This window comes from Caenorhabditis remanei, chromosome V (assembly GCF_010183535.1).
Source record: "Caenorhabditis remanei strain PX506 chromosome V, whole genome shotgun sequence".
Lineage (NCBI taxonomy): Eukaryota > Metazoa > Nematoda > Chromadorea > Rhabditida > Rhabditidae > Caenorhabditis > Caenorhabditis remanei.
In genome coordinates this window covers 8,174,982-8,195,210 of record NC_071332.1, presented here as the reverse complement: position 1 = coordinate 8,195,210, position 20,229 = coordinate 8,174,982, and the positions used below count along the sequence as shown (strand labels likewise).

The 20,229-nt window shown below is 39.5% G+C and overlaps 8 protein-coding genes across 8 annotated transcripts; 5 read left to right on the top strand and 3 right to left on the bottom strand.

The window, feature by feature from the left end:
- Positions 1-1,294: 1,294 nt before the first annotated feature.
- GCK72_018121 (uncharacterized protein) lies at positions 1,295-4,020 on the top strand (the record flags this gene model as incomplete). Its single annotated transcript, XM_053732403.1, has 10 exons — positions 1,295-1,420; positions 1,467-1,595; positions 1,656-1,737; positions 1,792-1,867; positions 1,912-2,102; positions 2,151-2,338; positions 2,385-2,521; positions 2,575-3,438; positions 3,484-3,664; positions 3,709-4,020. 10 exons carry the CDS (start codon positions 1,295-1,297, stop codon positions 4,018-4,020), a joined length of 2,286 nt encoding a protein of 761 aa, XP_053581316.1.
- A 781-nt stretch (positions 4,021-4,801) lies between these two features.
- On the top strand, positions 4,802-6,138 carry GCK72_018120 (uncharacterized protein; the record flags this gene model as incomplete). Its single annotated transcript, XM_053732402.1, has 4 exons — positions 4,802-4,838; positions 4,897-5,286; positions 5,350-5,983; positions 6,030-6,138. 4 exons carry the CDS (start codon positions 4,802-4,804, stop codon positions 6,136-6,138), a joined length of 1,170 nt encoding a protein of 389 aa, XP_053581315.1.
- Positions 6,139-10,703: 4,565 nt separating this feature from the next.
- GCK72_018119 (uncharacterized protein) lies at positions 10,704-11,385 on the top strand (the record flags this gene model as incomplete). Its single annotated transcript, XM_053732401.1, has 3 exons — positions 10,704-10,874; positions 11,092-11,259; positions 11,305-11,385. The coding sequence occupies 3 exons, from the start codon at positions 10,704-10,706 to the stop codon at positions 11,383-11,385; spliced, it is 420 nt and encodes a 139-aa protein (XP_053581314.1).
- A 286-nt stretch (positions 11,386-11,671) lies between these two features.
- GCK72_018118 (uncharacterized protein) lies at positions 11,672-12,773 on the bottom strand (the record flags this gene model as incomplete). The annotated part of the gene is made up of 3 exons (XM_003114324.2): positions 11,672-11,794; positions 11,843-12,589; positions 12,633-12,773. 3 exons carry the CDS (start codon positions 12,771-12,773, stop codon positions 11,672-11,674), a joined length of 1,011 nt encoding a protein of 336 aa, XP_003114372.2.
- Positions 12,774-13,181: 408 nt separating this feature from the next.
- On the bottom strand, positions 13,182-14,983 carry GCK72_018117 (uncharacterized protein; the record flags this gene model as incomplete). Its single annotated transcript, XM_053732400.1, has 6 exons — positions 13,182-13,340; positions 13,388-13,669; positions 13,726-14,526; positions 14,574-14,723; positions 14,777-14,887; positions 14,942-14,983. 6 exons carry the CDS (start codon positions 14,981-14,983, stop codon positions 13,182-13,184), a joined length of 1,545 nt encoding a protein of 514 aa, XP_053581313.1.
- Positions 14,984-15,249: 266 nt separating this feature from the next.
- GCK72_018116 (uncharacterized protein) lies at positions 15,250-16,353 on the top strand (the record flags this gene model as incomplete). Its single annotated transcript, XM_003114316.2, has 3 exons — positions 15,250-15,431; positions 15,498-16,099; positions 16,151-16,353. The coding sequence occupies 3 exons, from the start codon at positions 15,250-15,252 to the stop codon at positions 16,351-16,353; spliced, it is 987 nt and encodes a 328-aa protein (XP_003114364.2).
- Positions 16,354-16,703: 350 nt separating this feature from the next.
- Positions 16,704-17,336, top strand: GCK72_018115 (uncharacterized protein; the record flags this gene model as incomplete). The annotated part of the gene is made up of 4 exons (XM_003114499.1): positions 16,704-16,769; positions 16,820-16,907; positions 16,953-17,029; positions 17,085-17,336. The coding sequence occupies 4 exons, from the start codon at positions 16,704-16,706 to the stop codon at positions 17,334-17,336; spliced, it is 483 nt and encodes a 160-aa protein (XP_003114547.1).
- A 760-nt stretch (positions 17,337-18,096) lies between these two features.
- GCK72_018114 (uncharacterized protein) lies at positions 18,097-20,030 on the bottom strand (the record flags this gene model as incomplete). Its single annotated transcript, XM_053732399.1, has 5 exons — positions 18,097-18,214; positions 18,279-18,508; positions 18,552-18,677; positions 18,721-19,340; positions 19,955-20,030. 5 exons carry the CDS (start codon positions 20,028-20,030, stop codon positions 18,097-18,099), a joined length of 1,170 nt encoding a protein of 389 aa, XP_053581312.1.
- Positions 20,031-20,229: the final 199 nt, after the last annotated feature.

The following is a 20,229-nucleotide window of genomic DNA, read 5'->3' as shown; positions in this document are numbered from 1 at the left end:
GGTAAGAACGGACGAGCGGACGGGAATAGAGGACGAAGAGGCAAGGACACTGGTCAATGGGGGTTAAGAGACGCAGAATGGAGGGGATGCAGGACGGTCCTCTTCGGGATGAGCAGCTTCGACAGATGGAGAGAAACGGAAAGGAAGAGGACGAATTGAGTTTGTTTGCCCGACTCCCATGGATTATAAAATTGGGTACGTATGGGGCTGAGTTGGGGCAACAGCAGCGTGTGAGAGTGTGCCGGAAATAAAAGGACTTTTATAGTGAATCAAAGAAGATAGAAGAGGGAAATAATAGAAGGAGACAAAAAGTTTCCCTTTTGTTTTGACGTCTTCCCTCTTTATTCGGAGATTTCGGGGGATAATTCTAAAGGAAATAAAGATACATTCACTCGACAAATCATTGTCCACTCATATGTAGGGCATTCTAATTTCTTATTCTGCCCTTCAAAATGAAGCGAAACATGTTTCTAATTGAAAAAACGGGGTTGAGTCATGCCAAAAGTTTGAGTCACACATTGTACAGAGCAGCTGTTTGTAAACTTTGAGAAGGAATGGGGGGAAACATTTCAAAAAGTGACAGGAACTTCAAAAGTGAAGGGGTTAGAAAAGAGGAGTACAACATAGAAATGGGAGTGTTATCTGGAAACAAAAAGTGCATAAAACTGAAAGAGATGGCAAACAAAGTTGTAAATTCTCTGGAGGAAACGAAGGGAAGAGTTACAGGAAACATTTTCTAGAAATGACAGGAATTTATGTGACGACGGATTGTTTTTGAAATGTATTTTCCAACTCTCCTCCGAAGTTTGGATGAAGAAGAAGAATAGTAATTCCCAAATGAAGAGTACTGTAGCATGTCATCTTGAGTCGAGTCAAACGAGACTTATCTCAGAAGAAGCTGTGATGTTTTCCAAATCGAGACTCTCAACTCCATTTCCCAGCTCCTAGTTTATCCATTTCCGATGTTCTATTGCCTCGTAATTTCCTTTTCCTTCCTTTCTCCCACACGCACACAACACCTCTAATTAGTGCATTCTACGTAATCCCTCCATTCCAATTTTCTCGAAGAAGCAGGAGCAGCTGGGACTTCATCCCCATAGCAACCCACACTCGCTTTCCTCTTTTCGCCCCACTTTTCTCTCTCTTCAACTCTCTTCAATATTACTATTCTCTGCTATAATCTTCTCTTCTTCTTCTTCTTCTTCTTTTTTTCGTGTTTGTCTTTAGTTTCTATCTTTTATCATCTAGAAACTAGCCGAAGATACTAAAATTTGTGGTAACTAAATCTCGTAGAATGTCGGTCAACGACTGGTATTCGTTGTTTCTGGCAAATCGGCCGGTGGAAATGAAACGGAATGCTTCGAGAGGAAAGAAGACAACGTGCTATTCAATGTACATTTCAAAGTTGAAATCTCCACAGGTAAAGTATTCTTTTTGAATAAAACAAGTCAATAAGTCTGTTGCAGGTGACCGAAAATCTTCGATACCAGATTAGCTCCTTCTTATACGATCAGAAGACGTCGCAAATGTTTGGAAGACAGTGTCGAACTGAATGGAGGACAGCGGACAATAATGGAACTTGTGTTTTCAATGAGGTAGGAAAATAGTTGAATCTGGATAGATCTGGTTTGTATCCAAATTTGAATTTCTTTCAGGCACTGTACTTCTATTCAGAAGTTAATGACAGAGATCTTTTACTTATCATTGAGTTTGTGGAACAAGCTGTTGATGACATTAGTAAGTTGCTATACTCCTTGATCTGAATTCTCAATAATCTATCTTGTTTTTCAGCACCAGCTACTAGTTTGGGATGGTTCACTACAAATGTTGAGAAGAGACGAGCAGTGGAAATATCTGAAAATCGATCGTATGTTTTTACATTAATATTTCTTTATAGATTCTAATTTTAAGATTCGAAATATTCGGAGGAACTCCAAAATTGCTGATTTTCGATAAAGAAGTGATTTTAAAGTCAGTTGGAAATGTGGAGTGCAGCTATAATACCTACAACATGCCTCCATTTTTCTTCCAAACAGTTCCAGAGTTTTGTATTGTTTGTGAGGATGATATTATTCCGGGGATTCTAAACGATAATACGGATGGTGAGTATTTTGATTTCGAACAGGTTTATATATCTCTACAAAATATAGATTGCTGGCTGAGTTCTCCAAAAGAAATGGCTACGATACCTGCTGCGATAGACGCTATTGCAATTCAATTCAAGAACAATGTTCCAGAATTAGAGAGACAAATTACAAATGATATAGAAAGAGAATGGGCGTTGAAAGAAGGAGGATTGAATAAGCCGAAAGCAGTAATTATGGACCGAAAAATCAGAGTGACTCAATCTTTTTTCTGCTTTGTATTAATCCCTGTATTTTCAGATTGGTGTCCATAATGGGTATACATATGTGACAGAACCATTTACAGTAGACTTGGAGATAATTAATGCAAATGAAGGCGGAACTTTGAGATCTCGGAAGAAACCAATTGATTTCGGAAAGTCTTCGAATTGGGGAGAGTGAGTATTCTTCTTGAAAATGATGTTCTGACACTATTTCCTGTGACTTGCAGACAATTAATATTCCAAGCGGCTGGAAACCCCCGTCTCGCTCTTCGAAACCTGTACGCTGACTCGAGAATGGCTATCATATTCTTACTCGAGTATACATTCCACCGAGAGGATAACCAGAGTTTGAACCAAACAATACTGATAGGATGGGCAGCATGGACACCGTTCTCAGATAACATTTTTGCTGGAAAAGAAGTTGAGACACGTGTCAGCTTTGTTGGTGGTCCACGTCCGAATCCAGAAGGTGTTTTATGTTACAAGAACGTGCTGAACCAACCCGATTCTGTGAAACCGCTGAATGAGAAGTTGGAGATATTCGTGGATTTCAAGTTTTATGAAAATGGAAAAAGTGTTCATAATACTCCAATAACAAGAAGATCAGAAAAAATTCAAACTGCTCGATCATCGGAAAATGTGAATTCTGGTAGATCAAGAGGGAAGAACGTGACGATAGAAACGCCTAGAAGTCCCGAGAATTCAAGTAGATTCCCTGCACTTGTTGATACTGGAAGATCAATTTCCTCAGTGGATGAACTGAAATCAATCAATGAAGAGTTGGATAGATTCATTGAAGAGCCAACTGAACAGCCGATTCAAGAGATAGTTGTACCGAAGAAGGCAGTAGAAGAGCCACTTCCATTCACTTCAGTTTACAAGATACCATTTGAAGAAATGAAACCAGCCAACTTCCCTCGATCAGTCTATTCAATGTTCGCAAGATTAGATTTCATTCAGTTGAGAGATAGAAATGGAGAAGGACCAAGTACAGAAGATGTCACTTTGAGAACTATAGTTGATATGAAGAGGGAAAGTCTGGATCGATTGGATACGGCACATATTTATTTTCAATTTATCGCTTTCAAGCAGTAGGTCATACTTTCAAGTTCAACAAAAATACATTTAAATTCTAGACTCGCATCTCCGGATGCCGTAATAACAAAAAAAGTGTTCATCACTCTAAACTTCTACCGATTCCCTGAAATAACTACTGAATCAATGTTACTCACGCAAATGGAGAAGGGAGAACCTCATCTGTTGAGAAGAGTTGACAGCAATGGAGCAGCTGATGAGACAGCCCCACCCGGGTTTATTGTGAGTTTGATTACCTTCAACTTTTCACAAATAACTATTCTCAGGCAAAATACATAATCGAAGGAGAAGAGAGCAAACTAGATTTTCTCGAATTCATCGCGACTGGTCACGCCTGTGTCGATGTATGGGATTCAGATTCTTTGATTCATCTGGGATCAACTATTGTGCCTTTGAAGAGTTTGTACCGAAAAGGAAGAGAAGCTGTTCAATCATTCATTCAATGCCCTGTTGTGGATACTTCCTTGGATACAGCCTCGAAAGCTAGAGCATTTCTGTATCTGAGAATTGCAAATATTGGATTGCCTTCTGGTCACGGTGAGAATTTTGAATTTAATAGTTTATTAAATAATAAATAAAAAAGAGAAAAGAGAAATTAATGAGACCATGTCTCGGTGACAAGCTCGTATACTGGTTCTGGCCACTCGGTAGCCGTCTCAACCTCTTCTGGTTTCTTTTCCTCGACTGTTTCTGGAGTCTCAACGGTCTCAATTGGAGCAACAACTTCTGGAACTTGTTCGATTTGTCTGGTTTCTCTTTGGATCTTCTCAGCAAGCTTGTTCTTGAGAGTTTGAAGGGAACGACGTTTACGTCCTCCTCCTCCGCATCCACAGCATCCACATCCACATCCGCATCCGCATCCTCCTCCGCATCCACAGCAACATGGACGGCAGCAAGTGCAACAACGAGTGCAGCAGCAAGTTCTGAAAAAGGAATTACCTGGAGTCACGATCTATGTAGATATGTTACCTGCAACAAGTACAACATCTTCTACAACAGCAACAACAACGTGGTCGACAACAGCAACATCCACATCCACATCCACAACATCCACATCCTCCTCCTTGACGTTTCACTCTTCCGTTAGAGTCTCCAAGTGTGTCGATAGCAGTAGTTTGAGCAGCTTCTGGGAGGGCAATTTCTTTGGTTTCAGCATTTTCATTTGATTCAGGGATAGCTACTTCAGTAGATTCAGTAGATTTGGTGGTTTCTCTAGAGCTCAATGGATGGGATTGGGCCAAGTAGGCAAATCCAAGAAGGGCGATAAGTCCAAAAGTAAAGCGGATGGATTGCATATTGAAAAGTTATTAAAACTGATGGAACTTCTCGCAACGAGCGTCCTATTTATACAAACTTTGGATGCCGGAAGCCTTCCGGCAGATCTTGCGCATGTCTTGTTTGCACATGTTTGCTTATCACCTAATCCAATTCATTAATCTGTCAAAAACTTGCAGATCCCTCCTTCTCTTCATTGGCTACCACTAGATCCAATGGCAACTACAATCATGGTACAGTTGTCCGTCGGCTTACGTCATCAATCCGGTTGAATGAAGAAGGACCACATTCGTATCGAGTGCACGCCAAACCTCTGCCGGGAAATAGTGGAGTTGGATTGGATCGGTTCTTGGCTGCACAGAGATTGGATATTCAACAGAGACACGAACAGTTGTTTAATGAGAATAGTTTAGAGAAGATTAGACAATGGAACACATTGAAAGATGGTTACGAGTTATCAGATAACAAAGGAGTGGCACAGAAGTTTATATTTGAAGAAGAGCTAGCGGCTTATAAGAAACTTCGATATGAAAGTAAACCAGCAAAACTTCTGGAAGCAGTTTTCAAAGGTACTATTACTTTATAAAAAAAATGTTATTACTTTATAAAAATTACTAGTTCATTATTTTCAGGTATCACAACTTATCATCAAATCCATCCATCGTTTGGAGAGAAGGTCTTTTTTGAATTCCCTCTGGAAAATCCTCATTCTGAACCAATAAACTGCACACTTGAATTTGATGACACTGCACTTCGACCAGTTTTTGATGAAGAAGAATGGAAGTTTTTTAAAGCAGTCAACAAGTTGACAACACCGATGGAAAGGAATATGATGAGACAGACTTCTGATCAAATTGAATTGTATCTACAACCAAGAGACATTATATTCGTTCCATTTGTCTACGACGCCTTCTATTTCCCTAGTGATCATTTTAATACGTACTCCACAAAAGTGGTATTCCGTCGATGGGATACAAAAGAACCTCTCTCAATTCTGGATCTGCATATTCATCGTCGCAGTTTCCTCCTTCAACACGCTGTGACTTTCATCTGTGAGACATCTGGAAACTGGGAAAAACAATTAGTTCTTCCTCCAATGACCCGAGATCGAAGAGTTTTTTCTTGTCGGTGTTCGGATCCATCTGTCAGGTTGACTCTTCGAAGTGCAACACTTCAACAAATTGTTGGATTTACTACGTATTCTGGAGACACAAATGATCGAAAGACGTTTTTGTTGTTGATGTACAGTGATCACTATCAAACGAGGTTTGATTTGGAGATGACTTATCTAAAGTGTTCATCTGATTTTCAGATTGATGGCTACCTGGAAAGTGACCATTCTGCCATTCTTCAATGTTGATGTTCGAAGTATTGTTGGTCAGACAACACGTCTTCATCTTCTGGTGCATAGAAGAAGGTAAGAGAACATTTTATTTTTTAAAGCGATAAAGAAATGGGGGTTCGTTTAAAAATGCAAGAAAAGAGTCGATCGCAGAATCTAAACACTAGAGCCACGCCCACTCCTCAAGCCCACTGTGCAAAGTACTGACGGGTCTTTCGATCGTACGTAGATGGAAGATAGTAGTCACTGGTGGAGCAATAGAGCTCTCGCCAGTTCTTGAAACGACGATCCCAGTACTTTGGAGTAAGCCAGTAAGCATCAAGAGTAGTGTGGTTGATTAGACCTGCAAGATTAGTTAAATGTGAAAATTGACAGTATTCAGGGGGCTCACATTAATATCTAGTGTAGAGATAGAGCGGCGAGAAAGGATTAGTAGTACCGTAAACAGCCAAATTGTTCTAAAACAGAATGAGGACATTGTTGGGCAATAAATGGGGCACTGCCCTGTCTCTACACTACCTTAGACAGTGGTCAATACCAGTACAAACCTGCCTTGTACATCGAGAGACCACGGGAGAGGGAAGTGCTCAACGAGTCCATCAGGTAGGATCTGAAACATTGAAAATATGAATCAATCGGATCGACAGAAGGCACAAACCTGTACGGGGAGTAGGTGTAGTTCAGATAGCGGTTGTAGGCAGAGCTGGTGTAACGACGGTAGTACGATGGATAGTCGTAGTCATACCAGTATCCCTTGTAGCGAGTCCAGTAAGATCCATAGTTGCTCCAGTAGTAAGGATTTGGAAGATAGTCGCTGTAGGAGTATCTTCTGCTTGGAGTGTAGGTACTACGGTAGAGTGGAGAGAAGTAGTAGTACTTGTCGTACCAGTAGTCGTCGTACTGAAACAAATGTTCTTCTACAAGACTCCTTTTTGGTTATACTAACCAAATCCCAATCACGACGCCAACGGTATGGAGTCGATTGCCAAACAGTGTGCCATTGTGGACGATATTTGTCCGAATGACGGAAGTGAGCAGTCAAGTCCGGGACCGACGAAGTGCGGGTGACCTACAAAAACGAGTGGCATTTGTTTTTATTATTTTCACACGTGATGATTGCCCTCCGGCTGGTGCCAATGATCCCCCAAGATGATGAGTTAGATGAAGAGTTGGATACTCAGTGTAACATTATTGTCAAAAGAGAAAAGATATCACCGAAAATAAAGGTTTTTGATCAGTTGGGTCAAAGACAATAGTTGTCTTTTCTTAGGGTGTTCATGGAAGACTTACGTAGAGACGGGAGGTTGGCTCGACTGAACGAGCACGGACCATGGCGCTGCGAGAGCGCACCAAGGCGTAGTCGGTCATACTGTAATGGGAGAATTTGAGTCTAGAGGAGAGAGAAGAGGAGAGAGTTAAATATAGTGCAAAGAAGACTAACAAAAGTGCGGAAAATGGAGTTAGTAGTAGAAGTTGGAAAAGTCGGATTCAGATTCAGAAGCTCGGTAAAGGAATCTTTTTTGAAATAGTTAGGATGCGACAGACATTTTTAGAAAGAGTAATCAATTTTGTGGTATGAAAGATAGCTTTCTCAAAAAAAATTTCAAAAACGTCTGAAAAACTAGAACATTTCGTGACTACGCTTCACTCTGTGGGTCTTATTCACTCGAATGAATCATCTCACTCCTCGCTTCCAAAAGATTAGTGGCACAATAAACTTCTCAAAACAAAATGAAAGAAAAGAAACTAAACCTGGAAACCATTTGGCAGGCGCCTGAGTCGATCTGAATGGCAGATCCCGTGTGCTCCCTTGTCCCCTTTTTTCTCTTCTCAATCTCTTCCCGCACTCCTCATTCTTCTGAATCTTTTGCGAAGGCGGAGGAGGATGTGCCAGTTGTTTGGTCCTCCCGCGGGATCTGAGAGAGAAAGAAGAAAACAAAAATAAAAATGCTTGGATTCCAACACCTGGTCTCTTTTTCTCTCAAACTCTTTCGTCTTGAGATGATGCCAAAGGGATTCTGAAGAAGAGAAAACAACACAAAAAACACAAAATCAAGAAGGAATGAACAACAAACAAATGATTGTGAATTACGTTCGTTTATCTATTATCTGTTTATTTTTGTTTTCAGTGAACATGATGGTGTGCCGGATGATTTGCTGAAAGTTTACACTGGATCTGGATGTATGAAAGTGGTGGATTCTGTGCTGACAGTGAGAACTCCTACAGCTACCATTGACTTTACTCCTAACTTCATTGGTAAGATTCTTTCCAGGAGAAGAGAGTTCAATTTTATTGAGAAAAAAACAAAATGGATAACAAGTAAACTGAAAAGTACGCTAAAACATTGAAACTGGGAGATGAAGATGATCCACACTCTTTGAGAGGTGTTCCACATAACTGAAAATACTGTTATGTTGTTGTAAAAGTATTGAGGACTCACAGTCATCATTTCCGAAAGATCTGAAACTGTCATATTCTCAAAGGCACTTGCCAATTGAGACACTTCACAAGGGTCCGGACAACGAGAAAGAGGGATTCGATATGGATCAGTTGTCGTGTCATTTCGATAGTAGAGCTGAAAAGTAGACACAGATATTGAGACATTGAGATTGGTATTCACTTCTGAATAGTATTTTCCATTATCTGAGTAAACATGCATAATCAATGCAGCTGCGTACGGAACCATCATATCGTTTGAAGCACGGAAGGCATTGAGAAGAGCGAGGAGAACTCCGTCGTGCTGAAACAGAGTCCCTTATTGAAATTATACATAAAATATAGTCATACCGAAGAATATAGCAACATTCTTTGATCATTTCTGCTTTCACTGACTGCCACCGCATTCTGAATCCAATTATTCAGGACGGAGCCGCCTTGAAGCTTTCCTTTCTCTTCTGAATTGAACAAGTTCATCATTCGAACTGTTCTCATTTCAGTGATGATATCCATCGATGATCTATTATCATATTGATTCCAATGCTGGGATACCCATGCCGGTTGCTTTGCAGTCATGTTATGAATTAGTTCTCTCTGAACATCAAACAATCCGTTTATATCCAAGTAGGAACAATTTTTGAATCCGGTAGTCAGCGAGAGTTCGCTGAAGAAATCTGCGTACTTCACATCATAAATCGCTTTCGCTTCTTGATCTCCTTGAGAAACGAGAGTTTCATGACGAGCACATTTAATGGCAGTTGGTTTGCACACCTCAAAAAACACAGTTTGAATGTAGTCTCCGATGAGTTCATGCTCCGGAAATAGGGATTTCTTATCAGTTCTTCTTACGTATGTTTCTAATCTTTCTGACGCATTGAAGATAAGAAATCATAAGAACAACTGTACATTGGATCGGAAAACTCACCAAATCAGGTTGGCCTGGAGTGGAAGCATGTACTGGAAGAGGCTGCCAATCGGTATCTGCACTCCATTGATATCCGCCAGCAGCTGGATACAAACCGTAGAGAAAGGCTTGAGCAGAGACAAGGGCTCGGTCAGAATCAGAAGATCGGAGATAAACCTGGAATGTAGAAATTTGAGAGTTTAGAAATTTGGAAGTTGTGAATACCTCTTTAACTGAGAAGTTGGCTGGGATGAATCCAGTATCCACATATTGATGTCTAAAGAAGTCGCCTAGCTCATGGAGTTGTTGCATTCCAATCTGAAAAAGATTCAAGTTAGTACAGGGGAAGCAGATGTGAATGCTTGACAGATTCTCTATTTTTTGAATCAAAGACATTTTCCTGAGTTACAGAGAATTCCTTTTCCAGTCCTAATATTTTAATTTGTATGCTAAAATACAACTCACCGAAGTCAATTGTCCCCATCCTCTAGACCACGACTTTTCCGTATACAAATCATTCGGATACGGTAGATGCAATGGAGCACGATCTCCATGTCTCCACAGTGCTTGTACAAACTCTAATCTCCTACTTTCTATACTTGAGAATATTGCGATGAATACAAAAAGTGCACGAATCGATGTCATGTCTCCTGCAAAAAAAACTAGAAAAAATGAATACCGAACTGAGAAAAAAGAAATTGGGATTGGAGTTCTCATGCATGTCTATCAGATTTCAAACAAGAATCGCACGCTATCTAATGACGGAAACTTGGATTCATGTTGACGTCGTCACTCGAAATTGAGACGAGTCTGTTCCGAAATAGAGCAAAAGTCCGGAGAGAACTTAAATAGAATAGAAATGGGCGGAGCCTATTATCAAGTTTATGATCGAATTATTATCAGTTGTACTCCCACGGAAAACGATAAAATTACAGTTTCGGTAAATTGAAAACAGGTTTGAAAATGATTTTCTGGGCCGGAAGGGGGGCGAAATGGAAATGAATACATTTGATTCTCATAAAAATGTACCAACATCTTGTACCAATTTTTAATTTTTCGGTTTCTGCACAAATGCTTAATCGCCTTATTTTCTCATCTAATCTTTTTGTACATACATCAAAACCATATTTAATTTTACAAAAAAAGAAAGAACATAAAGTGCTGTAAAGTTGCAAAAATAGCCTTCCACGTGCAAACTTGACTCATCCAGGTGTGAAGAATATCTTCATCCCGAATTCATGAAATTCTCCAAAACCTACTACTGTTTTCTCATCCGATTAACCCAAAACCCCCCGCACATTTTATGACGACCTCACGTGTATTTTCAGGAACAAAGAAGTTTGTCGTCTCGGTTGTGAATAGTAATACATTGAAGTTGGAAAGAGGATTCTTGATCTACGGGAAATCAGAGGCACCCAGGATAACACAGAAATATGTCATGCAGGTTCCGGCTACTGATGAAGCTGTTAGAAGGGTTCGTTTTTTTGAGAATATTTATTTGTTCAAGTTTATGTTTGTTATCAGTTATCAGAAATTCAATGAATTCTTAGACATTTCAACGAATTATGTAGTATGATCTCTGTTAGTTCATGCCTTCTGGTGTTGCATTTTTCTTTTTTTTCACTGAAATTCTTTTTGATTCCTGTCAGTTCTATGACCTGTCTGCCAAAGTCACAATTTGAATATTTCAGAGAATCGCCATCCGCAATCCATACGGTCTACCAAAGACATTCCGAATCACAACTTCCCATCCGGATATAATCAAAATCACTGATCAGTTGATGTCAGTTCCTCCAATGGGGAAACTGGCATGTGAAATGTTCTTTTTGAGGAGTTCACATCATCAGCAGACAATTGAGGTATCAAATCTACTTATAGATAAAGAGACTCATTCTGATTTCCAGACTCTTCTATACATTTCGGATGCGGAGACATATGTTCAAGAGGAAGCATATTCAGTTACACTTGTCTTTGAAGAATTATAATTGTCATTTCATTTATCATTTAAAGATTCCAAATCTCATATTTGTGTTCCGGTTAGAGATATATGTTCAAAACAAAACAAAAATCGAATAAAATATTCTTTATTGTAAGACTCTTTTGGCTCGAAATGAAATGACGACTCAACCGCTTGAAGGCTCGACTCAAACCCGCTGATGCTCGATTTTTGAAAGATGCTCGTGTTTTGAATAAATGAAGAAAAGAAATGAAGTGAAAAATGGCAAATGAAAAGAAAGAAGTGAAGAATCAGCAAGATGCAGTGTCTCGCTTTTACTTCTTTCCGTAACTGTTCTGGGCATGTCCGGTGCCTCCGGAGTATCCACCGGTTCCGGCGGAATAACTGGCTCCTGGAGCATTGGATGGATTGTGGGATGGGGCAGAAGCGTAGTTCTCCTAAAGAATAAGATCGAATCAATGAAATCTCAAATAATAAATTCTTACCTTTGGAGCGTTTCTGTCTGGGCATGGGCAGTAAGCGGCATCGTCTCCGACCTTTCCGTCGATTCCTGGCTTTCCTTCCTCTCCTGGTGGTCCACCGGGTCCTTGGAATCCATTGATTCCATCTGGTCCTGGTGCTCCGGCGGCTCCAACTGGTCCATCCTTTCCAGCGTCTCCTTCTGGTCCTGGTGGTCCAGAATCTCCTGGTGGTCCACGTGGTCCCTTTCTTGGAGTTGGTTGCTCGACATCTTGTCCTTTCTCTCCGTTGGCTCCTGGCTTTCCATCATCTCCTGGTGGTCCTGGTGGTCCCATCTCTCCTGGACGTCCTGGATATCCATCGGTTCCTGGTGATCCACCAGTTCCACGTGGTCCACGCATTCCACGAAGTCCTGGCTTTCCGCGGTCTCCTGGAGCACCTGGTTTGCCTGGAGCGCAAGTGATGCATCCAACGAATGGAGCGTTCTGGGAGTCCTCAGCATTCTCTCCTGGGAATCCATCTTGTCCATCGACTCCTGGAATTCCGTCTGGTCCTGGTGATCCACCTGGTCCTGGTGGTCCAGCTGGGCATCCTCCGGTTCCAAGTGCATCATCTCCGTTTCCATTTCCAGAGTTGCAAGAGCAAGTTGGTCCTGGATTGACTCCTTGGGCCTCGTATCCTCCGTATTGTTCCTTGCCTTGACGACGTTGACGGTTTGAAACGGTAGCGGCTCCCAAGCCAAGCATTTGAGTCCAGAGGTCATCAGTTGTTACCTAAAGGGAGGAATGAATGAGACTCATCAACATTTGTAATTACCTTGAACTGATCCATCTCTTGATCGAGTTGCGACCAAATGGATTGAACATCAGAGTAAATGGAAAAGATTGCATAAAGCGAAAGGATGAGAGTGGCCGAGGAGAGGCACAAAGCCCCGGCGGTCGCTTTAGTGACGCTCATTCGAGTCGACTCTGTTCTTCTCGACATCCTTCGTCCCTTTTATACTATTCCGAATGAGTAACTGGTTTTGGATAGAAAGGAGACAATTAGGTTACCACATACAACTGGTCATTCTCTTCTTGATAACAAGACTTGACAGAGAAAGAAAGACGACCAAGAGATATATTCATTCATCTTATCATTATCACTTTCAATTGGAAGCTTTGCTTGTTCGCATTCCATGTTCGTATGTTTTCAATTAACAAGGCAAAATAAAATTATTTTAAAGAAGAAAACGTGGTTTATTGAAGGCACTGGTTGGTTTGATTACCCGGTTAGAGATGAGCAAAAGAAATGCAATAAATCCTAAAAGACTGAATAAAATCACAGACTACAATCGAGGTGGTAAGAAATCAAGACTAATAAGTACTACAAAGAGCTAGAATTAACGAAACGCAGGTAATATTGATAGACGAAAATTTTCAGAAGCGACCAATACATGCGGAATCCGATCCGAAGTTTTGCAAGAGGATTGTGCGCACGTCGAATGGCCATTTCGTGAGAGCTGCGAATGACGCATCTTGACATCTGAAAATAATAACTGTTTCTAAGGAAGATGTCTGCACTTTTCTTACTTCAAGATGACAATCACTAGATCCAAAAACACCCAATTTGTGCTCGATATTGCGCATCAAATCATTAGTCTTCAAAATCAAAAGCATTTCCCTTGGCATTCGAGAGAGAACTTCACTGATTTGTGGTATTAGAGAAGATGCGTACATTCGTAGTTCATCCTTTTCACTCTCGTTCATTTTTGACTTTCCGATTCCTCCAGTCACAGATTTCCAAGAACGACGAGTTACCATACATGCGAATAGTCCGTAAAGCTCTCCAACACCCATTTGACTTGCAACTTTCTAAAAATTTAAAAATAAAATTAAAATTGTTAATGCTACAATTGATGTTTTCTCACCCGAATTTCTTGTAGATCCGGTTTGAGAATAGCGAGCCATAAATCGGAATAAAGCTTACGAATGTGGTCACTGATATTCAAATACAATCCATGATCCAAAAGAACGATTTCATATTTTCCGCCTCCTTTACTATTGATCAAAACATTTCCAGGATGTGGATCTGAATGTAGATATCCTTGCAAGAAAATCATTTCAGAAATAGTTCTTCCTATTTTCACACAGACATCATGTGGATCAATCTTATGTTTCTTCAAATACTCGACATCATCCACATGAGCTCCTTCACAGTATTCCATTGTTAGTACGCGCTTTGTTGTTAGTTCATAGTTGATTTTTGGAATTCGGAGAAATTTGAGATGTTTAAATCGAGCAGCGGCTTCATCGGCATTTTTCGCTTCGTGTAGGAAATCAAGTTCATTTGGAAGATTCTTCTTTATTTCCTCGATAAGCCACATCAGTCGAAACTCAGGGAAAATTGCATCAGCGATGTTGACTAACAATTCCATCGTGTTCACATCTGTTCGACTGTTTTTATAGACTCTTTTGTGTTGAACTTTCACAGCTACAGTTTCTCCAGTTTCTTTCAGTTTAGCTACATGAACTTGAGCAAGACTTGCTGCTCCAACTGGTTTTTCAGAGAATTCGGAGAATATATCATCCACTTTTGCCTTCAGTTCGGTTTCCACAACATAAATCACATCTTCCTTCGATGCTTGTGGTGCCTGGGAAGTGAGAATGCTCAGAGTTTGAGTGTACTCCGGTGGTATCAAATATTCCATCCCAGAAATGTGTTGTCCGACCTAAATATTCAAAATCTTCATATTTCTGAATACAATCGGAGTCTTACTTTGATGAACACTCCACCATTTGCACAAGCCAGTTCCAGAAGATGTTCTGCACTTCTTTGATGGCATTTTTGTATTGCATCATCATATTCGGCTGATGGTTCCGGAAGTCCTCGAAGTGATGTTTTGTAGTCGATTACAATCTTTCCAACCTGAATAAGGACAATTGAAGAACATTTATATTTCAGAATAAACTGTATCTTACTGTTTTCGCAGCTCTTCCAAATCGAAAAATTCCCAATTGACGTAAATCTTCTGGAGAATCGACGGTGTACGCAGTATACCCAGCTCCAGCACTTGTACCGACTAGTAGAAACTGAAAAAAATAGAATAATATGAACATTAATATGAATTTAAAAAAAACACTGACCTTTGTGAGCGGTTTTAAAGTTATTAATTTTTTGAAAATCATGTCACCGGTCTGAAAATAACTGAAAATGACAAAAAATCATCATTAAATAGGCGGTGTAACCGCGCCCCAATGTGCGACGAAAGAGTGCGCAAAATTGGGAGAGCGCAGACATTTTTGCCGAAAAAGTTTTTCAAGAAAAGATTATCGTTATCATTTCACTGACAATTTGACATTTGCGCTTAATAAAAAGTGATTTAACTTCTGATAAATGAAATCGTTTTTATGTAAATTTGTGAATATACTCAAATTATTCGTTTTTTTTCAGAATGAGTCTCAAAAAAATCATCGATGTAGGTTCAGTGAACAGTCTACTCAAAAAAGGAATTATCAACAAAGAAGGGGTTCGAATCATCGATTGCTCTTTTGCTGTAGGTCCCAGACCAGATTGGAAAGAGTTTGAACAAGAAGGATATGGAGAGTTCAAGACACTTATGGCTGCGCCCAGTCCGTGAGTAAGATACTCTTTAACAACAATTTTTCGTCGCTATTCAGCTAATCATGACTTTCGTTTCAGAAGCCGCAAACTATATCAAACCGGTCATATTCCTGAAGCTGTTCACTTCGACCTCGATATTGCAACTTATCCTTCAAGATATCAAAGATTCCAACAATATCGTGCTGACCTCTTTGAGAAGTACGCTCAATTAGTTGGATTGAACAACAAGGAACATTTCATTTTTTACGGAAAAGGCGCTTTCGGAGGAATGCTTTTTGCATCAAAAGTCGCATGGATTTTCAAGTCGTATGGACACGAAAACATCTCACTCGTAGACGGAGGATTCGATTCGTGGAAAAGAAATGGCTTCGATGTCTCGACAGAAGATGTGAAATTACCGACTGGAACCTGGAAAGCTGAAGATGAATTTAAGAAATATGTTATCACATTCCAAGAATTGGAAGCCAAAAAAGAAGGAGAAGAGAAACAGTTCATCGAGAAGACATCTGAAATAAATTTCTTGGATAGCAGAATTCGAGGACAATTCGAAGGTACTCAAGAGACCGGACTCGATCCTCATCTTGTCAACGGATCGCGAATTGCTGGCTTCAAGAATTTACCAAGCTCAGAGCTGCTATCAAAGAATGGAACTTTGAAAAGCGAAGATGAGATTCGTTCGTGTAAGTGAATAAGGAGATTATACTATTAAAAAGGTAATTTTTGTTATTTAGGGATCACTGAAAATGGCTATGTCGAAAATCAACCTGTCATCACGTCTTGCAACGCTGGAATTCAAGCTGCGCTTCTCGCATATGTCATTGACGCTGTTAAACCCTCGTCAGTGCCTCCACGTGTTTACAACGGATCTCTGAAAGAAATGGAACTGAGAGCACCGAAGAAGATTTCTGAAGGACCTCAACATTTGCCGCACTAGTTAATTAAATTAAATTTTTATTCTAGCTTACTAGTTTCCCATTTTATTAGTTCAGTTTTTTGAGTTTATAATTTGTTGTGTTTTTGTTTTTCTGTTTGTATTGCTTATAAAAATCATAATAGTGTCAATGCCTGATTACGAAATCACTGTTCATTCGAGGCATGTCTTTACGCCTATATTTATTTAGTTTCGAGAAAATACCAATATTGCAAGTCAAACGAGATTCAACGAAGTTAGTCCTCTCTAGTCCTCGATATGACATACCTAAATCAAAAGATTACAGTCATTCAAAGCTGTCCAAATTGAGAGTAATTTAACTTTAAAATTTGTTTTTCTCAGCTCTGCCAGCCATGAAAACCTTCAAAATAGTCACCGTACAACCAGATCATGCTGAACATCTCATTTCGATGATTCATGTGAGTTACCTTTCCGTATACTGTTTTAAATCCATTTGGAATTTTTCCAGGAGCTGGCCGAGTTTGAAAAAATGAAAAGCAGTGTCGTGAACACAGCCGAAAAGCTGCGCAAAGACATTGAAAACAAGGCTGTTCATGGTAATAAAAAGAAACCTTTGAACTTTACAAATTGAATGTTTACAGGTTTCATCGCTTTTGATGGAGAGGAGCCGGCTGGAATGAACCTTTACTACTTCCCCTATTCGACATGGGTCGGACAGGTAATTGTGCTCAATCACAAATACATTAATTTGGAACAAAAATTTATCATTTTAGTACATTCACATGGAGGATCTCTACATTCGCCCACAATTCCGACGTATGGGACTCGCTCGAACACTCTGGAAGAAACTGGCTCAAGTGGCTCAAGAAAAAGGAATTGTCCGAATGGAATGGGCAGTTTTGGATTGGAATAAGAACGCCATCGCTCTCTATGACACAGTCGATTATGTTAATCTGACTAAAAGCGAAGGATGGTACACATTCAGAATGGATGAAGCAGCTATCAAAAAATTTGCCAGCGAATAACTTTTTCTTTATGTTCAAAGTTTTTGTTCTGAAATTGTGATATTTGAGTAAAGATTTTATGATGCATTTTTTATTTATATGTTTCGTTTTGTTACCGGATGATGTCAACCCGTGCTAAATATTATATTATATGCAAGTCGCAAAAAAATTTATTCTCTGCCATAATTTTCGCTGCTTTAAATCACATTAATATTAATGCATTAACCCATTTCAACATTCCAATTTTGTAAAATCCTTTGAATAGATCTTCCTGTGTATCGTTTCTCCATTTCTTTGAAAGGAATTTCCTCGTACTCCTCTGATATTTTCCTTTTTCTTCCAAACTTCTCAATTGCAATCGCATTTGATGATGTGTATGGTTTAATTGAAACTCTCGCGCTCTCTGTAAATTGACGGCTTTCCTTCCTCCAAACTAGCATTACAGAAAAGATAAGATATATTGAAGTCACCAGAATCAAGGCCACGAGAGAATTTTGCACTGAAATAATGAGTTTTTACATTTATCTCTTGTTCTAAGCGGGTAACTCACCAATCACATTAATATTTAGATTAGGAATGAGACAAACGAAAAATATTCCAATCAAACTGACTAATGCTACAAGAACGCCATAAGTAGACACTAGTTGAATATTGAAGTAGCCTATCCTTACACCGACTGTTTCAATTTTGTAGCGATAATTGCAGTATCTACATGATCTTCTTAATAGTAAAGACTTCACTAAACACTCGTTATGCGCAGTAACGGTACATCGGCAAGCTTTCACGACTGTGGAGTCCAACTTTTCGAATTTATCTTCCCGAATAGTTCTACAATCGAAGCAAATGAAGCAATCGTGCTCAAATTCTGCTGGTAGACGGCTATATAACGGGCGTTCTTCCTTTAAAATTATTATTTCCTTTGTCATCGTAGAGTTCAGGAGATGCAATTCGAATTCTTCCGACTTAGATAGACTTGGAGCTCGAGATCTGCATAATATCCGGTCAGTGTAGAATTTATTGCAATCGGAACACTTCTGTCGCACCATCTCGGATTGGTATAAAAGTGCACACTTTGAGTGAACGAACTTGTCAGTGCAATCACATGGACACATGAAAAATTCTTCTCGGACAGTGTTCAGTACTAATAGTCTACAAAGAATACAGCATATCACAGTATCAGCAGGAATTCCTCTCTAAAATTCAGAATTTCAAAAATTTGTTTATTTATTTTCTCACCTCTACTAAAATTTCGTTCAATGTCAAAAATTCGATGTAGTTTGAGTTCTGGTTCCTAGATTTTTCAAGCATTTTTGAACGGACTCTACCTCTTGCTCGCCTCAATTCGAAATAACCTTGTTCGTGCTGGAATCTTGTTGTTAGTGAATAAATATACCGTAAGACATACCGGTATTAGTTCCCTTAACTCCTCATTCTCTAACTCCATCTCCACTCGTTTCGACCTTTGTTTCCGTGACTTCTTCTTCTTTTTCCTCGAATTTCTTTCTGTTTTATATGCTCGGCAGGTCTCTTCACTATTATCCGCAATAACTACATCAGAACAGTCTTCTGTCTCTCTTAATTTTTTGAATCTCTCTTCTAGATCTGTGGTTTGCTGGCTACTACATGGCTCTTGATCCTCTTCGGAAGAACCATGATATTTCATATCAATCTTTCGTGAATCTTGTAACACATCAGGTAGGGATTTGTACGGATTGGTGTTGTATTGGACGTCCTCGTCTTCTGAAGTTGCTGACTCCTCAAGATCTTCGAAAAGTTTTTTGAATTCTTTCGACGTGCTATAGTCAGAACTTTCTTCTGATTTCCTGATGACTGAAACGGTTGATGGCTTTGATTTCTTCCATTTTTCATGTTTTGATTTTATACTTCTGACGAAGTTTGCTTCCTCCGGCGTGAGAACAGCATCAGAGACATCAATAAAGTTGATGTTTAAATTTCCAGAATACTCGACTTTCCAGTCTTCTCTTCTACGTCGGAATTCCTTATAAATACATCTCATCTCGTGGGCTGAAAAGACCAAGATATTTATTGTACTGACAGGTGCGGTAATTCATCATAAATCTAGATGAAATCTTAGAAAAACAAAGACTAACGGTGAAAATGAAACACAAACTCATTGGCAATCTAGAGTGCAAGTTTCCCTTCATTATCGATGTTTACTTGATGTTGTTATCGTATTCTGTCCCACTCAACTTGTTCCTTGTACCCTTTGATCTTTTGATTTCTAACCTCACATCTCACGGACCATACGTAATCCTTCTCCATCTCCAGCAACCCTCACATATTCATTTTGAGTTCGATCAAGGTGCATCGTTCTCTCCACTCCTTTTTCTTTTTCAAATTTCTCTTTCTCTCTCATTTTACGAGTGTCGCATCTAACCTCGTGATCGCCACTGATTGCCTTTCGAAAGTGCAAAGAACGAACACAATTGTAACTTTATCGGCAAGAGGGAGATGCTGGTTCTGTGATGTTCTAATCATTAATCGTATTCTCTGAATTTTTGATCACGACCGTTCTAACTATGGGAAATTGAAGGAAAGAGACCAACTTTTGAATTGTATTCTCCAATCTGAAAAGATCTTATAAATATATTCTGTTATCTCTTTCTTATCCGACGAACCAATCAATTCGTATCGAGGAATCATGAAATAAATTGTTCTTTGCTCATCAATCTCATCGTCAGTCTGTATATTCATTATTGCACTTGTTTTATTGCCCTCAGATTTACATTTTGTGTAAATATGATATGCACGTACACCTATTCAAGAAAAAAAACTCGAAACGTCCGAAGATGAATGTTTTCAGCTATTTTCTGCAACTTTCTGCAAATTAATTTCTCCTCGTGTTGTTTTCCAAATAAAACTAAAGTCAATGATCTCTCAAGATGGAAGTTAT